The 16,282-nt window shown below is 41.5% G+C and overlaps 1 protein-coding gene and 1 pseudogene across 3 annotated transcripts in view; one reads left to right on the top strand and one right to left on the bottom strand.

Moving 5' to 3' along the window:
* EXOC6 (exocyst complex component 6) overlaps positions 1–2,604 on the bottom strand; it is a 232,339-nt gene extending 229,735 nt beyond the window's left edge. The window contains exons 1-2 of one of the 3 annotated variants that reach the window (XM_053582723.1): positions 2,531–2,598; positions 2,328–2,427 (exon numbers count right to left, since the gene is read on the bottom strand). In XM_053582723.1, coding sequence (XP_053438698.1) covers positions 2,328–2,413 — 86 coding nt within the window. In that variant the 5' untranslated portion in view covers positions 2,414–2,427; positions 2,531–2,598. Of the gene's footprint in view, positions 1–2,327 lie in introns of all 3 variants that reach the window. The other 2 variants (XM_053582721.1, XM_053582724.1) reach the window with 2 other exon arrangements.
* Positions 2,605–7,842: 5,238 nt separating this feature from the next.
* On the top strand, positions 7,843–10,702 carry LOC128581106 (39S ribosomal protein L32, mitochondrial-like; annotated as a pseudogene).
* The last annotated feature ends 5,580 nt before the right edge of the window (positions 10,703–16,282 follow it).

The raw sequence follows: 16,282 nt of genomic DNA, 5'->3' as shown, positions 1-16,282 counted from the left end.
AGAACATTTGCGCTGTGCCCCATATGATGGGATGGATTTTGGCAGGCAGAACTAAGAGCAAATTGCAATGGAAAGGAACCATGAGCGGGCATCCTGGGGCATATTGTCAGATAGTGAAGAGTCTAATTAAACCGAAAGGTAAGTCCTGTCTTTATTTTCCAACCCTCTTATTTGGCCACATGAGCTAATGTGTTCCATGGGAGCAGTGACAACGGAAAATTGGTGACAAGCATTGGTATGTGTAGAAAGCTATCAAATGCTAGTCTAAGAAGGCTTCACCAGATCAAATGCTTAAAGCAACAGTTTTGGAAATTAAGAAAACTAATTGTGTCTAATACTGCTGCAGAAAGGCTTGTTGGGGCTCTGTGACTCTAGTGTACCGCCCCCCCCCATTAACACAGACGTGTTTTAACAGTATCTTTTGAAAAGGGGTGCTCTCATTTAGCCTCAGGTTTTGTTCTCATTTCCATAGCCAAACATGAAGCTAAAAGTGGGCACTCCAGGGCCACTGGATGGTGACAAGGCAGCACCTGGGGGAACAAATTTATGCAGTCTCCATTCTTGAGGGCCATGCTGACAGAATGCACATAACTGATACTAGGGATATTTGTCTTCAGAAAAAGGTAAAAAAAAAAAAAAAAAAGTCTAAAAAACAAGGCAGAAAGTCAGGTCCAACACTAGAACAAAACTAGCTGACACAATAGTTACAAGGACAGACAAAACCTGTAAATATTGGCTTGGCACCTGTAGCACACTGGTTACGGTGCCAGCCACATACACTGAAAGTGGTGGGTTCGAAATTGGCCTGGGACAGCTAAACAACAATGATGACAACTGCAACAAAAAATAGCCAGGCGTTTCAGCGCCTGCCTGTAGTCCCAGCTACTTGGGAGGCTGAGGCAGGAGAATCACTTAAGCCCAAGAGTTTGAGGTTGCTGTGAGCTGTGACACCACAGCACTCTACCAAGGGCAACATAGTGAGACTCTGTCTCAAAAAGAAAAAAAAACTGTAAATATTGGCCAAGGTTGTGAGACCAGAGGAGATGTGGAAAGGGTCAGAGGTTAAAAAGTCAAGGGCTCTGAAGCAGCAATGGCGGCAGAGCATCCAGTAAATAAAACACATCTGGGCTCCCTTCACTCCCTCTCTTGTTTTATTTTGGACTTAGCCACCTAGCACTTAGCACTTAGCACCTAGCATTTAAATACCTACCCACCAGGCAAAGGCACAAATTTTAGAAGATGTGGTAGAATATAAAGGTGTTTTATATGGAGAAAATTATTGAGTTTCCCCTTAGTAAATAGCTCTGTTTTCTTCTACCTATTGAATAGGTTAAAAATTACCTACTCTTCTTCACAGGATATTCATGATACTCAGATAAGATGAAAGTATGCAACAGCTGGAATGGAATTGTGATTACTTTGCAACTATACCTACATATGGATAATCCAATAAATTTTAGTAGTTTGCCATGGCCCTAACACTACTCTAAGTCCTTTGAAGAGATTCAAACTAAATTTGAATACCTGGGAAAATTTTATTCAGGTTTAAACTATAGTTGATTTTGAAGCACTTGGCCCTGGGGCCCTTCTGAGAATGAAGAAGAAGGAAGAAGGCCTCCCCCACTACATACACACACTTACTCTACAAATACTAGTTAACAAATATTTTTTCACTGTCATTGTCGCATTCAATGATTAACATCTTGTCCCACACTGACAGGTGTCAGACATAGGCAGGGAGAATTAAATTTTAAAAGCTGCCCTTTTAACACAATGACACATAGTCTTTCATTTTAATTCTGTTCTTGAACTGTGTGCCCATATTACCAAAGAAGCTATTTCTAAATCGTATATGGAAACAAATAAACAAAAAAATACATATCTGAGAGGCCACCATATACCCATGAGTTCAGCTACAGTGCAAATAAACATTCCACAACTCATATCCACCAAGAGTAAGTTGGTTCCATTGTTACGTCTAATCGTTCTGGATGTTTTTCACTGAGTGATAGAGAAAACAATTGAAACCTCATATGAATGGAGATGGAATATTTATTTGGAGATGGTATGAGGTCCTTTTTGATCATTTGAAAGTCGTTTATATTTCTTAACCTTGTAGTGATAGATTAGGAAGCATAATGCAAAAAACAGTAGATTATTATTTATTGTAATTTCTTTAAGGATAAGAAAACTTTGAGATTAAGTATATACAGAATTCTGTTTTCCCAAAGTACTTTTTACTCTCTCATAAAGTAGTTTAAAAAGAAGGGAAAAGAACTACTTTATGACTGCTAAAGAAGAAACCATAAAATACAAAGTCACCCTACCTTAAAGTAGCTTCAATGGGCAGCTCAAAAGACTGTATCTCAGCCAGGACATTCTCAGAGGTTTGATCTGTGTCTTCATCCGACATGGTTCCATATGCCTCTGATTTTCCAGTGCCAGACATCAGATTTTGAATGCAAAACAATTGTAAGTTATAAAATAAATGTAGAGTTCTTCATGATTATTATAAGGATTCTCTACTCACCCAAAGAAGCAACAAAGACAAGCTCACTATCTGACTTCACCCTATCAAAGTCCTTGGTTCCAAGAATGTTGCACAGCTGTTGCTGTCCTGTCTCTACTTATAACATTTTACTTATTATTAACCTTGACACAGTTCAGAAAGTTCCTGCCTAATGCCTGCTATATTTATTCACGTGTTTCTCAAAGACAGTAACTATAAGTAGGAGTTAGAATCGTTACACCCTAAAAATGTATTAAATCCATTTGATTTGATAGGGCATATATTTTAAAATAATATAATTTATGTTACATATGTAATGAAAGTTACACTCCTAGTTATTGCTGCAACTATGCCCTTGCCCACAAACTCAAGTAGTTAACTTGTCCAAGACAAAGAAATATGCTACAGAATGTGCTTTTGCAGTTACTGGGCTAATTCCCTGGTGCCCCATCTCCTTTGCTGTGTGAATTCCCTCCATCATTGAGCCATTGGTTCTTTTATTTCTTGTTCAAATACAAATGGTGGCAGTTAGATTTTAATCCTTTTCAGCTCCTTATGAATGAATCTGCCAGATCATTTCAGCAGCACAGGCTTTGATGGCAAGGAAGAAAGAGCATAAAGATGACAGAATTTTAAGGGGACCAGTGGCCACTAGGAGGAAGAAAGAGTGCAAGAATTAGAGACCCAGAATATCAAGGGAAAATATGGCTCACAGCCAGTACCGAGTAGGCCTAAAGAACTGAATGGACACATGCCTCCCCTTACCACTTATACTTGATCTTCCTCAACTTTGAATATAACTTCATGCTTTCTTGCCCATGACAAGAAAGGGGTCTTTTGAAGGAATAAGTAGTGACATTGTTTCATATGAAGTTCTTTTTAAAAGCTTTTATCACATTATTTTCATAGCCTGAAAAAAACTGAAGTTCTTTCTCTTAAAAACATAGTATTCAAAGTAGGCTATAACCACAAGGCCATTGCCATAGACTATCTCAGTTTTTCACCCCTGCCTACTATATCCACACCGTGCCCCATGACTTTGGGCTTAGCCATGTGGCTTCTATTGGCTAATGATATGTGAGTTAAAGTGACAGTATGGGAGTCCCAAGACTACGCTTCCTAAGGCCTTACATATTTCTGTTTGTCCACCATCATCTAAGAAAAACATTCTCTGACAGATACACGAAGCAGTCATCCCCACTGGTCCACAGACCTGCAGGGAGAAGCATATATTTCCTTTCAGCTTCAGCAGTCTGAAACACACCTGCCCACCCAAGCCCAGGCTAGATCAGCCAAACCCCAACTGACCCACAGACACGGGAGCAAGACTCAGTGATTGTTTTCAGTCACTGACTAAGGGTTATGCAGCAATAGCAAACCAATGTGGTTTGGCTTCACTTCACTTCAACCCCACCCATAGCCCCAACTCTCAGCTCTAGCCTTTTTCCACGGCAGGATGGAAAAAATGCAACAGGAATGTTCCTCACACCATTTCCCCTTACAATGAAGTAATGGTGCCCTTCTTTAAGACTTGGCAAAAAACAATAATGTTCTATCTTATATTAAAGTCCTTTATGTGCAAGGTATGCAGAATGTCTATCTGAGCTTCATCTTTGTATCCACATCACACTTAACAGCATACACTCTGTGTATAGCGGGTACTCAAGAAATGCTTACTGACTGCCTTGTGAAGAAATATTCCAAATTCAAAAATCTGACAATTGCAGATTGAATTAATCAGAACCTAAGAATACATAAGTATATGATGGGAAATCACCCTTGTCATAAGAGAACACAGGTCACCACTATATTCCATGGCAGAGAACAAATTCATAGTTAACATCATCTGGTCAGCGCCTGTGGCTCGGTGAAGTAAGGCACCGGCCCCATATACGGAAGGTGGCAGATTCAAACCCGGCCCCGGCCAAACTGCAACAAAAAAAGCTGGGTGTTGTGGCGGGTGCCTGTAGTCCCAGCTACTCGGGAGGCTGAGGCAAGAGAATCGCCTGAGCCCAGGAACTGGAGGTTGCTGTGAGCTGTGTGACACCCCCGCACTCTACTGAGGGTGATAAAAGTGAGACTCTGTCTCTACAAAAAAAAAAAAATTCCTAGTTAACATCATCTGTGATGACTGATCCAGTCCCAAATGTCACATAGTTTTAAAAATTGATTCTTCTCTCCACGCAGCACAAATTTTTATTTTTTTAATTTTCAAACTCACAGACGAGTTACAAGAAGAATACAATGAACGACCATCCAGCCTTGGTCTAACATTTGCTCTTTCCTTCCCTCTTTGTTTATGCAAGGGGAATTTACAATGTAGGCATATGCTCTTAATATATATAGAAAATATTAATTTAAGGAGTATTTTTAGAATAGCATAACACTCTACCATAGGGTAGTTTAACAAAGCACTGTGAGGTATTGTTACGTGTGACCCTGCTCCTACACAGCGCTGTCATCCTCTTCCTGCGCGGCCAGCCTCCACCAGAGATTCAAGGTCTTCTAACCTGCTGGCCTGGTTGCCTTCCTCCGCTCCTCCCCACCCTCGGCTCCCACCCTGCTCTCTTCTGCTCCTCTGACTTCTGTTAAGTGCATTTTCTCTCTGCCTCCTACTTTCTTCTATGCTGTGTAAGACACATGCAACAACTTCCTGTTTCCACCAGCTAAACCAGCATCTTCCTTTTATTCAAAACTTTCCTTGAGTGCCATTTCCTGCAGGAAGTTTGCACAGATTGAACAGGAGAGTCTCCCCCTCACCCCACCACCAAAAGTAACAGTCAAAAAAACAACCTCTCCTGCCCCATAGTGCTGACGACAAATTCACCAAATAAGGAAAAGAAAAGGAGGAAATGGAAAACTTTTAAACAGCCGTATTCCAAGATGCCCATCAAAAAGAATGGCTTATGTGACTGGAATGTCCTCCCTTTGCAACCCTTAACCTCTACTCCCAGCTGCAGCTCAAACTGCTTGAATACTTCCTAGGATCAAGCCTGACCATTGACAGAAGTTTAAGTGGCCCTAGGCCAGGGATTCTGTGAGGTTCCCAACTACAGAGAATGACTGTAGACACTTTTAATGGTCACCACTGAAGGTGGGTGCTACTGACATCTAGTGGGAAGATGCCAGGGATGCTACCAAATAACCTAAAATGCACAGCACTGACCCTCCCACCTCACCCCACCCCCGACACACACACACAAACACACAGAATTATCCAGCTCAAAATGCCAATAGCGCCCAGACTGAGAATTACTGCCCTAAGTAGATCTTTGGGACACACCATCAGGCCATATGTGATGTTAATACAGTCCTCCTCCTGCAGTCCCTTTCTGGGCCTTTTTCTTCTTTCTCTGTACCTGGGTCTTTATCATAATAGTCTGCTAAGAACCACTTGACTAGGATTTTGAGCTCTAATGGGGCAAATCTGAAAGTGCTAACAGTCACGAAATGTTAAGGAATAACAAGATCCATGATTTTGGAAAGGCAGGATGAAAACTACCAAATCTAGTGGGCCACAGGTCAGCATCATGTCAGGGGCCTGCAAGATGAGCAGAAGTCCAAGAAAATCGGGAGCAACTGAGGTGTGGAACCTGTGAGCCTAGAACAACCTTTAGCTCTTACAACTTACTTTTCTGGACTCACTTGGTCTGTGGGTGGCTATTCTAGCTTTAAAGGTCAGGGAGATGCCACAGGTAGCTCTTTGTTTGCCACAATACGTTTGCCTTTCTTCTCCAACCTGCTGCCATACCCTACAAATCTGTCCGTGTGGCACAGAAGAGAAATACTGCCCACAGTCTACACAGGTATTCCTCACTTTCTCCCCATAAAACTCAACATGTTTCAAATTGTTGGCTCAAGCCATCCTCCCACCTTGGCCTCCCAGAGTGTTGGGATTACAGGCATGGGCCAGCCACCCTGGAGGCCAAGGAAAGTTTGATGTTACCAGCACAGGCCCTTGTGCTCTCTATGTATAATAGAAATTAACAAGAGGCCAGACAGGATTAACAGGCAAGACTTTTTCAGGGCTCATATTAGAACATAAGGGAGGCAGGCAGCACAGAGGAAAAATCCTCAGGCCGACTCCCTCGGGGGAGTTCTGGGAGAGTTTTAAAGAGGTTTAGGCAGGACAGAGTGACATGTAACATGTAGAGATGGATATTTTTCTTGTGCCTGTGTAGTTCTATTACATGCTTCTTGGTGTGTTGAATGTCTCGTTAGCATGTTAAATCTCTACCCCTGGGCGTGATTTTTAGCATAAAACGAGATTATAATGGGGAAAAGTTAGGGTAAGATCAGTATAGGGGTCCCTTTTGACTTGAGGTGTTTAGATCTAGATAGGTCTGGTTTTTCCATGGCCAGGTTCCTTATCAGCTAGTATTAGCATCTTTTTTAGTGGTCTTGGAAAACATTACTCAAGAGATAGATAATTTGCCTCCCCCCCTTATATGAGTATGGGCTAAATTCCACCAGCCAGGAGAACATTTGCTTTTTGCTCTTCTGTAGTTAATTAGGCTGGGTCATGCTCCCACGTTGCTTCCCTTGGTCAGAAATGAGGCCCAAGTCCTGTCCCTATCCTGTCACACTAACTCAAAAATGTCTAGAAGGGATACCTGTGAAATCCTTTACTTGAACTAAAATCTGAGGTTTGTAATTCATTCAATATTCAATACCTACTGTTGGACCGTTTTATGTGCACATGAATATCATCTATCTCTTCCCTCTAGGACAGCAGTTCTCAACCTGTGGGTCACGATCCACAGGAACTGTACTAAAGGGCCACGGCATTAGGAAGGTTGAGAACCACTGAGCTAGGAGCTCACAGCCTGTAATAGAATTAGATACTCTTATCTATTTTATCGATGTATTTATTTTTGAGATTGAGTCTCACTCTGTCGCCATGGCATCATCATAGCTCATAGCAACCTCATACTCTAGGGCTTAAGTGATCCTCTTGCCTCAGGCTCCTGAGTAGCTGGGACTACAGGTGCCCACCACAACACCTGGCTAGTTTTTCTATTTTTAGTAGAGATGGGGTCTTAAATTCCTGAGCTTAACCAATCCACCCACCTTGGCCTCCCAGTGGCGTGAGCCCCTGCCCCTGGCCAAAATCAGATAATTTCAATACAGTATCATGTAAGTGCCATGAAAGAGACATTCACAGACCACCACCATTGGCAGCCCAATAGGCCTTAGGGAATGGGTGAGAGGCTTCCTTAAAAATATGACATCAGAGCAACATAAACAGACAAGAAGAAATTTCTCAAGTGAAGAAGGGAAAGAGGCAAAAGTATTTCCAACAGAGAGAACAGCATGAACAAAGACATGGAGCAATGCCTGTTGGCTATGTGCTTAATGCAGACCACTGTGTGATCCAGCTGCCTAAAGTCAAGTGTGATCTTAGCTGCACTCATTACAGTATGGAGGTCAGGGCAAAGAAGGCAGCAACTCACCTGTATTCTGTGCTGATCTCAGAGGGTTTTTTTAATACCACCCTTTAATAAGACATGATTAACATGGAGTGCCTTCAAAGGACATTATTATTCATTCATTCAAATAATATTCTTTTAAATAAAATTGCAAGAATCAGACATATATCCTGTTTTTTATTTTTATTTATTTATTTATTGAGATAGAGTCTCACTATGTTCACCCTTGGTAGAGTGCCATGGCATCACAGCTCACAGCAACGTCAAACTCTTGGGCTTAAGCAATTCTCTTGCCTCACCTCCCAAGTAGCTGGGACTACAGGTGCCTACCACAATGCCCAGCTATTTTGTTGTTGTTGTTGTTGTTGTTGCAGTTGTCATTGTTGCTTGGCAGGCCCTGGACCAGGTTTGAACCCTCCAGCTCCGGTGTATGTGGCCGGTGCCCTAGCCGCTGAGCTACAGGCACTGAGCCCACATATCCTGTTTTTAAACATGACCTAGAAGCCCTCCACAACTTGCCTCTCCTGCTTCCCTTTATCGCCCTGACCTCATCTCCTGCTGCTCACCCCCGCCTCAGTATATACCAGTTGTACCATCGTCCTCAGTACCCTCATGCCTGGCCAGGTGCAGTCCACCTCAGGACTGCGCTCCTGCTCGCCCCTCTTTGTGAAATGCTCTTGCCTCTAATGTCTACTTGGCTCGATCCTTCAAAAATCACCTTCCTAATGATGCCTTTGCTGGAAATATAACCCCACCTTTTAGTCTTGACCTGGCACTCCCTATCCCTACCCCACCCTGCAGCTCCGTCTGCTTCATTCTTACCCCTTAGCACTTACCACCTCTGGGTAGACTCTCCACTTCACTTATGTATAATCTGTCTCACCTCTAACTTAGACTGCAGATACCTGGTGACGGGGAATTGTTTTCTGTTTTGTTCCCTAATGCACTTCGGAGTGCCTACAACTGTGCCTGGCAAATCAGGGACACTCAGTGAATAATTGTTGGATGAATGAATAGAAAGATGGATGAAGAAACATACAGAGAAGAAAGGAGAAAAACATTTGAATAGCTTTAATACAGGAAGGCAAGGGATGAGTGCTAGAAAAAAAGGAACAAAAGTGCCAGGGGGAGCAACCCAAGTGCTCGCAGGAGGATGACTGCGTAAACCGAAGGTGGTATAAACATGCAATGGAATATTAGTCTTAGAAAGAAAGGAAATCCTGTCACATGCTCCAAGACATGGAAGAACTCTGTGGACATTATGCTAAGTGAAATGAGCCAGTCTCAGAAAGACAAATATTGGGTCATCTTCCAGCTAGGAAAATGGCTCTGTGTTTGACGCTGGGGGTTTGGTCCCGGCTGGCCGCTGCCCTGACTGCTCAGAAGCTACCGGGGACATCTACAACGGACGCTTTGGCAAAGCCGGCCAGGCTTTCCCGGTCCTCCATGGGGACCAGCGTTAGCAGACCAGGGTCCAATCATATTTACAGAGCCAGCACATGATACAAGTGGAAGTAAGGAGAATCCAGCCTTGGAGATAGTTCCTTTTGGGTGGCAGCTCCCCCAAACAAACGCACCCTTGAAGTTAACTGCTGTTGGAGAAGAAACTCTCAGAAGGTTATTAAAGTTAAGAACAATATTCACGTGTGTCCTGAATGTAGTCACCTGAAACAGAAACATGTCCTCTGGGAGGCCAAGGCCGGGAGATTTCTTGAGTTCAGGAGTTCAAGACCAGCCTGAGAAAGAGCGACGTCCCATCTCTAAAAATAGCCGAGGGTGGTGCACATAGTTCAGTGGGCAGGGCACTGGCCACATACACTGAGGCTGGCAGGTTTGAACCTGGCCCGGGCAAGCTAAACAACAATGACAACTGCAACAAAAAAAAATAGTCGGATGTTATGGCGGGCGCCTGTAGTCCCAGTCACTTGGGAGGCTGAGGCAAGAGAATTGCTTAAGCCCAAGACTTTGAGTTTGCTGTGAGCTGTAACACCACGGCACTCTACCGAGGGCGACATAGTCACACTCTGTCTAAAAAAAAAATAAAGAAAATAAATAAGTAAAAATAGCCAGTGTCGTGGCAGGCGCCTGTAGTCCTACTACTTGGGAGGCTAGGCAAGTGAATCTCTTGAGCCCAAGAGTTTGAGGTTGTTGTGAGCTATGACACTATGGCACTCTACTGAGGGTGACAAAGTGAGATTCTGTCTTAAAAAAAAGAAAGAAAGAAAGAAAGAAAGACGTCCTCTGTGGCTATTGCTACGAGAAGGAGAGAAGGCGCACAAGGAGACTGCAGAAATCTGACAACAGAGAGGGAGACCAGAAGAGTTTCGTTTTTTTTTTTTTTAAGACAGAGTCTCACTCCGTCGCTCTGGGTAGGGTGCCCTGGGTAAGGTGCTGCTTCATCAGAGCTCACAGCAACTCAAATTTTTGGGATCAAGTGATCCTCTTGCCCCAGTCTCCCAACTAACTGAGACTACTGGTACCTGCCACAACACCCAGTTAGTTTTTCTATTTTTAGCAGAGACGGGGGTCTCACTCTTCCTTAGACTGGTCTCAAACTTCAAGCCATCTACCCACCCACCGTGGCCTCCCGGAGTGCTAGGATTACAGGAGTGAGCCACCACACCCTGCATGAGGGCGGCTCTTGTAAGGCTCTCACCATAGAGAGCGTGGTGCTGCATACCGGGGAGACTTCATCTGAACAAGATCTGGGCAAAGGATCATTGAATAAGCCAGGAAGTGACCATCCTGATTCACCCAGAGTTGACACTGAAGATGTTAAAAGAGGCTAATGTCACAGTAAAACATTTGTCCTGAAACAGAGGGAGTTTTTTTTTATGTCGGTGTGCTTCTTTTAAAATCATCAATATAGTATGAACATTCCTTATAAGTTGTTTTATGTAGAATAATTTAAAGAGTATATTATGAATAAACTTTGAAAATGTTTATGCAGGGGTGGCGCCTGTGGCTCAGTGAATAGGGCACCAGCCCCATATGCCGAGGGTGGTGGGTTCAAACCCAGCCCTGGCCAAACTGCAACAACAAAAAAAAAGAAAATGTTTATGCAATGCCTAGATAGAGCAATATATCTGTGTAATACATATAAGGTTTTAAGTAAACATAAAATTCCAGTAGAAAAAGAAAAAGTTTAAAATTCATAGCAAGAAAAGACAAATACTGTATCATTCCACTTACATGAGACATTTAAAGTAATCAAATTCATAGAAACAGAAAGTGGTTACCAGGGATGGGAGCAATGGGGAGGTTGTTTAATGGGTAGAGTTTCAGAGATACAAGATGAAAATGTTCTGGAGATCTGTTGCACAGCATTGTGAATATACTTAACACTACTAATCTGTACACTTAAATGGCTAAAATTATGTTTTTTAAGTATTAGAGGCTCAGAAGAGAACAAAAGTATCCACAGAGGAGGAGTCATTGGGACTGAGAAGTGGAGAATATGTACTATGTGGGTATTCCAGGATGGTAAAGGGACCTGCAGCCAAGTCATACGCAAAGAAGTTGGTGGGAGCAGGAATCCCTAATGTGGAAAGAGAATATGGCCAAGGAAATCAAAGTGTGGCTGGGTTAGGGAACAAGGGGATGCTGGCCTGAAACAGGATAGAGATGTGATGTCGGCAGAAATTAGGCCTATGGCAGCTAACAATATGGCTGGCACAAGATAGGTGCTCAATAAATATTTAATAAATAGACAAAAGCACAATAACAGGCGATTGATAAAGGTTCGATCATATCCCTGAATTTGTCTTACAAAGGATATCTAAAATAAAATAGTTAGAAGTTGTTTTTGTTATAACAATAGAAGTATTTCAACATCAGGAAATCTTTCAAGATATTCAGTTATGTTTTAAAACAATAGCATTATTATTTTTAGAAGACACAGCAATATGGTTTGTTATTTGAAAGTTGGTTTTTATTTATTTATTTATTTATTGAGACAGCGTCTCAAGCCATCGCCCTGGTTTTTAGAGAAAATCTATGGCATCCAAAACTGTGACTCCACAGTTTTACATTTTACATTTTTCTCCTAGCATCTTCAAAAAGTTCAGGATATAATATTTATTACTTTCAATCTTCATATGGGTCTACGTTTTCTTGGTAAACTACATTGTTACTGTTTTTAAAGAACAAAAATTCTAATAAGAAAACAGCTTTTAGAAAAGTATTCCGAATCTCTGATACAGAGTATAACTCAGCACATTAAACTGACATTTTTCTAATTTAAGAAGAAATTTCTGGACTAAATGTTTTAATTGACTATGATCATTCTAATTCTTTAATTTCATGCAAGCCTGGGGTTTCTTTAGGAGAAAAGTCAAAATCTCTTCCACCTACAATATCTGTTTCTGTGAATTTTCATTAGAAATCATTGCTATTGTAGAAATAGCTTCACCAAGTAAGTACTTAAAACTTTTACAGCTTCAGTTTGTTATGTTAGGGTCTTCTCACTGAAAAATTTTTGGCTGTCCTTGTTGGTCTTTTCTCACACATACATTTTGAACATTTGCTTCCTGGCCAGGACAGACCAACCAGCTTACAGCTGGGCTAGATTATGGTGCTACCTAGTGGCAATTTTGGGCACATACTTCAGCGAGATCGGCTCATGTTCTAGGTTTGCCTATTATCTTTTATAATGGCAATTGTAAAATGTCCTTAGAAATCACTAAAAATATTACTCTTTTCTTTCTACTACCTTTAGCAGCTGGCCTAAGGGTCATTTATCCTTCATTCACCTAATTCACATCTCTTGAGCAGAGCTGAGAATTTACTACAAGACCTATTATGATCAGGGTGCCAGATACCCTTTTCTCCCCTGAGAAAACTCAGACTTTTACAGGCAGAATTTGGGACTCCAGCTTCTTTGCGCCCTGCTATAGGAGAATAGGCCGCTTTGTGTCCTCTCCAACTCTAGGAAGGTCTGCAGGCTGCCCATGACAGAGGCTCCCCCTCCTTTGCACACATTCTTCTAAACAATCATTCTCTTTTCCCTCTTTTGGAACCAAACAATTCCCTCAAAAATACGGATTCAGGCACAAAGTAGGAAATAGTACTAAACAAACGGAAATGTTTTGCTTCAAATACAGAAGCCATTGGTTTACATTAAGAAATAGTTTGCATTCAAAGCCCATAATTGAAAAGAAACATGAATCATCTATCAGAAGGGGACTTTATAGATAAGAAATAAGCACCGGCCTGAACAATTGTATTAAACATGAACAACTCTTCTCAGGAGCTTTTGCTGAGTCATTTTTCAGGAAGTGGGCTGTCCACGGAGATTTCTACAGGAGGAACAATCCACAATATTTTCATATTAATAACCTCCCGTTGCTTTATTGTTCTCCAAAATTTTGTTAATGAGTATTTTCCTGTTCAGTGAAAAAAACTTTTCTCAAAAGACAAAGCCTAATCTGATTTATTTGTATGTGGATGGAGTTTTTCTATAAGTGATATTAAATATATTGGAGTAAGTTAGCTGATGAAACATTTTCAATCACTGAGCACAATATTCAAAATTATTTTGTTCTGAACTTTTTAAAAAAACATATGTGCTATAACTTATAATAGATAGATTTCCTAGAACGATTGCACATAAAGTGACATCTTGCTTTATTGCACTTAACTTTATTACACTTTTCAGTCATCATGTTTTTTACAAATTGAAGGTGTGTAGCAACCTTGAGTTAAGCAAGTCTATTGGTACCACTTTCCCAATAGCATGTGCTCATTATTGGCCTCTGTGTCACATTTTGATAATTCTTGCAGTATTTCAAATGTTTTCATTTTTATAGTGTCTATTATGGTGAACTGTGATCAGTGATCTTTGATATTTGTATTGTTTTGGGGTGCCATGAACTGTATCCAAATAAGACAGCAGACAATTGATAAATGTTTGTGTTCTAACTGCTCCACAATCTTCCCCATCTCTCCCCCTTTCTTTGAGCCTCTTTATTCCCTAAAATACATTATTAAAATTAATAACAATTAATAACCCTACAATAGCTCCTAAATGTTCAAGTGAAAGGAAGAGTCACACATTTCTCACTTTAAATCAAAAGCTAGATTTTCAGATAATCCCTCTATGAAAAAAATAAATAAATACAATCAAAAGCTGGAAATGATTAAGATTAGTGGGAAGGCGTATTGAAAGCTGAGATAGGCTGAAAGCTAGACCTCGTATGCCAAATACTTAGCCAAACTGTGAATACAAAGGAAAAGTTCTTAAAAGAAATTAAAAGTAGCACCCCAAGCTGGTAACAATGATGCATGCCTCTGGTCCCAGCTGCTTGGGAGGCAAGAGGATCCCTTGAGCCCAGGAGTTTGGGGCTCACAGTAAGACCCCATCTAAAAAAAGTGCTACTCCAGTGAACACATAAATGATAATATGAAAATGAAACAGTTTTGTTGCCGTGAAGAAAATGTTAGTGGCCTGGATAAAAGATCAAATCGGTCACAATATTCCCTTAAAACAAAGCCTAGTTCCAAGCAAAGCTAGATGTCTATGAAGGATGAGAGAGGTGAAGAAGCTGTAGAAGAAAAATTTGAAGTGAACAGAGAAGTTGTCTCCATAACATAAAAGTGCAAAGTGAAACAGCAAGTGCTGTTGGAGAAGTTCAACTTATGTGGAAGATCTAGCTAAAATAATTAATGATGATGATGATGACTACAGTAAACAACAGATTTTTTTTTTTCTTTTTTGTAGAGACAGAGTCTCACTGTACCGCCCTCGGGTAGAGTGCCATGACGTCACACGGCTCACAGCAACCTCCAGCTCCTGGGCTTATGCGATTCTCTTGCCTCAGCCTCCAGAGCAGCTGGGACTACAGGTGCCCGCCACAACGCCTGGCTATTTTTTTGTTGCGGTTTGGCGAGGGCTGGGTTTGAACCCGCCACCCTCAGCATATGGGGCTGGCGCCCTACTCACTGAGCCACAGGCGCTGCCCCACAACAGATTTTTTTATGGAGACCAAATAGCATTCTATTGGAAGAAGATACCATGTAGGATTTTCATAGCTAGGGAAGAGAAGTCAATGCCTGGCTTCAAAGCTTCAAAGGGCAGGCCAATCTCTTGTTAGGAAACAAATATAGCTGGTGATTGTCAGTTGAAGCCAGTGCTCATTGACCATTCTAAAAATTATACGGCCCTTAAGAATTATGTGTGGTGGCACCTGTGGCTCAGTGAGTAGGGTGCCAGCCCCATATACTGAGGGTGGCAGGTTCGAACCTGGCCCTGGCCAAACGGCAACAAAAAATAGCTGGGCGTTGTGGCAGGCACCTGTAGTCCCAGCTACTCAGGAGGCTGAGGCAAGAGAATCACCTAAGCCCAAGAGCTGGAGGTTGCTGTGAGCTGTGACACTATGGCACTCTACCAAGGGCAACAAAATGAGACTGTCTCTAAAAAAAGTAATAAATAAAATAAAAAGAATTATGCATGTACTCTAGAAATGGAACAGCAAGGCCTATATGCCAGCACTTCTGTTTACAATAGGGTTTATTGAAAAATTAAGCCCACTGTTGAGACCTACTGCCCAGGAAATAAAGATTGTTTTCAAAATATTACTGCTCAGTGACAATGCACCAAGTCACCCAAGAGCTCTGATCTAAGATGTATTACAAAGATATGAATGTTGCTTTCATGTCTGCTAATGGAATATCCATTCTGCAGCCCATACTTGAAAGTAAAAGGAGTAATTTTGACTTTCAAGTCTTATTGTTTAATAAATCCATTTCATAAAGTTATAGCTGCCATAGATAATGATTCCTCTGATAGATATGAGCAAAGTCAATTGAAAACCTTCTAGAAAGTATACACCACTCTAGATGTCATTAGGATTCACTGGAGAAGATCAAAATATTGACATTTACAGGAGTTTGAAAAAAGTTGATTCCAGCCCTCAAAGATGACTTTGAGGAATTCAAGACTTCAGAGGAGGAAATCACTGCAGATGTGGTAGAAATAACAAGAGATTTGAATTAGAACTGAAGCCCAAAGATGTGACTGAATTACTTCAATCTCATGATAAAACTTGAGTGGACGAGGCTTTGCTTCTTATGAATGAGAAAGAAAAGTATTTCTTTTGGGCTTTTTTTGTTTGTTTGTCTCACTTTGTCACCCTTGGTATAGTGCCATCATCATAGCTCATAGCAACCTCAAACTCTTGGGCTCAAGAGATCCTCCTGCCTTGGCCTTCCAAGTAGCTGGGACTATAGGCACCCGCCACAATGCCCAGCTATTTTTAGAGACAAGGTCTAACTCTTGCTTGGGTTGGTCTTGAACTCCTGAGCTCAAGTAATCCACCCACTTTGGCCTCCCAGAGTGCTAGGATTA

This window comes from Nycticebus coucang, chromosome 3 (genome assembly GCF_027406575.1).
Source record: "Nycticebus coucang isolate mNycCou1 chromosome 3, mNycCou1.pri, whole genome shotgun sequence".
NCBI lineage: Eukaryota > Metazoa > Chordata > Mammalia > Primates > Lorisidae > Nycticebus > Nycticebus coucang.
The sequence above is the reverse complement of the archived record's forward strand: the minus strand, read 5'-3'. Positions and strand labels throughout refer to the sequence as shown.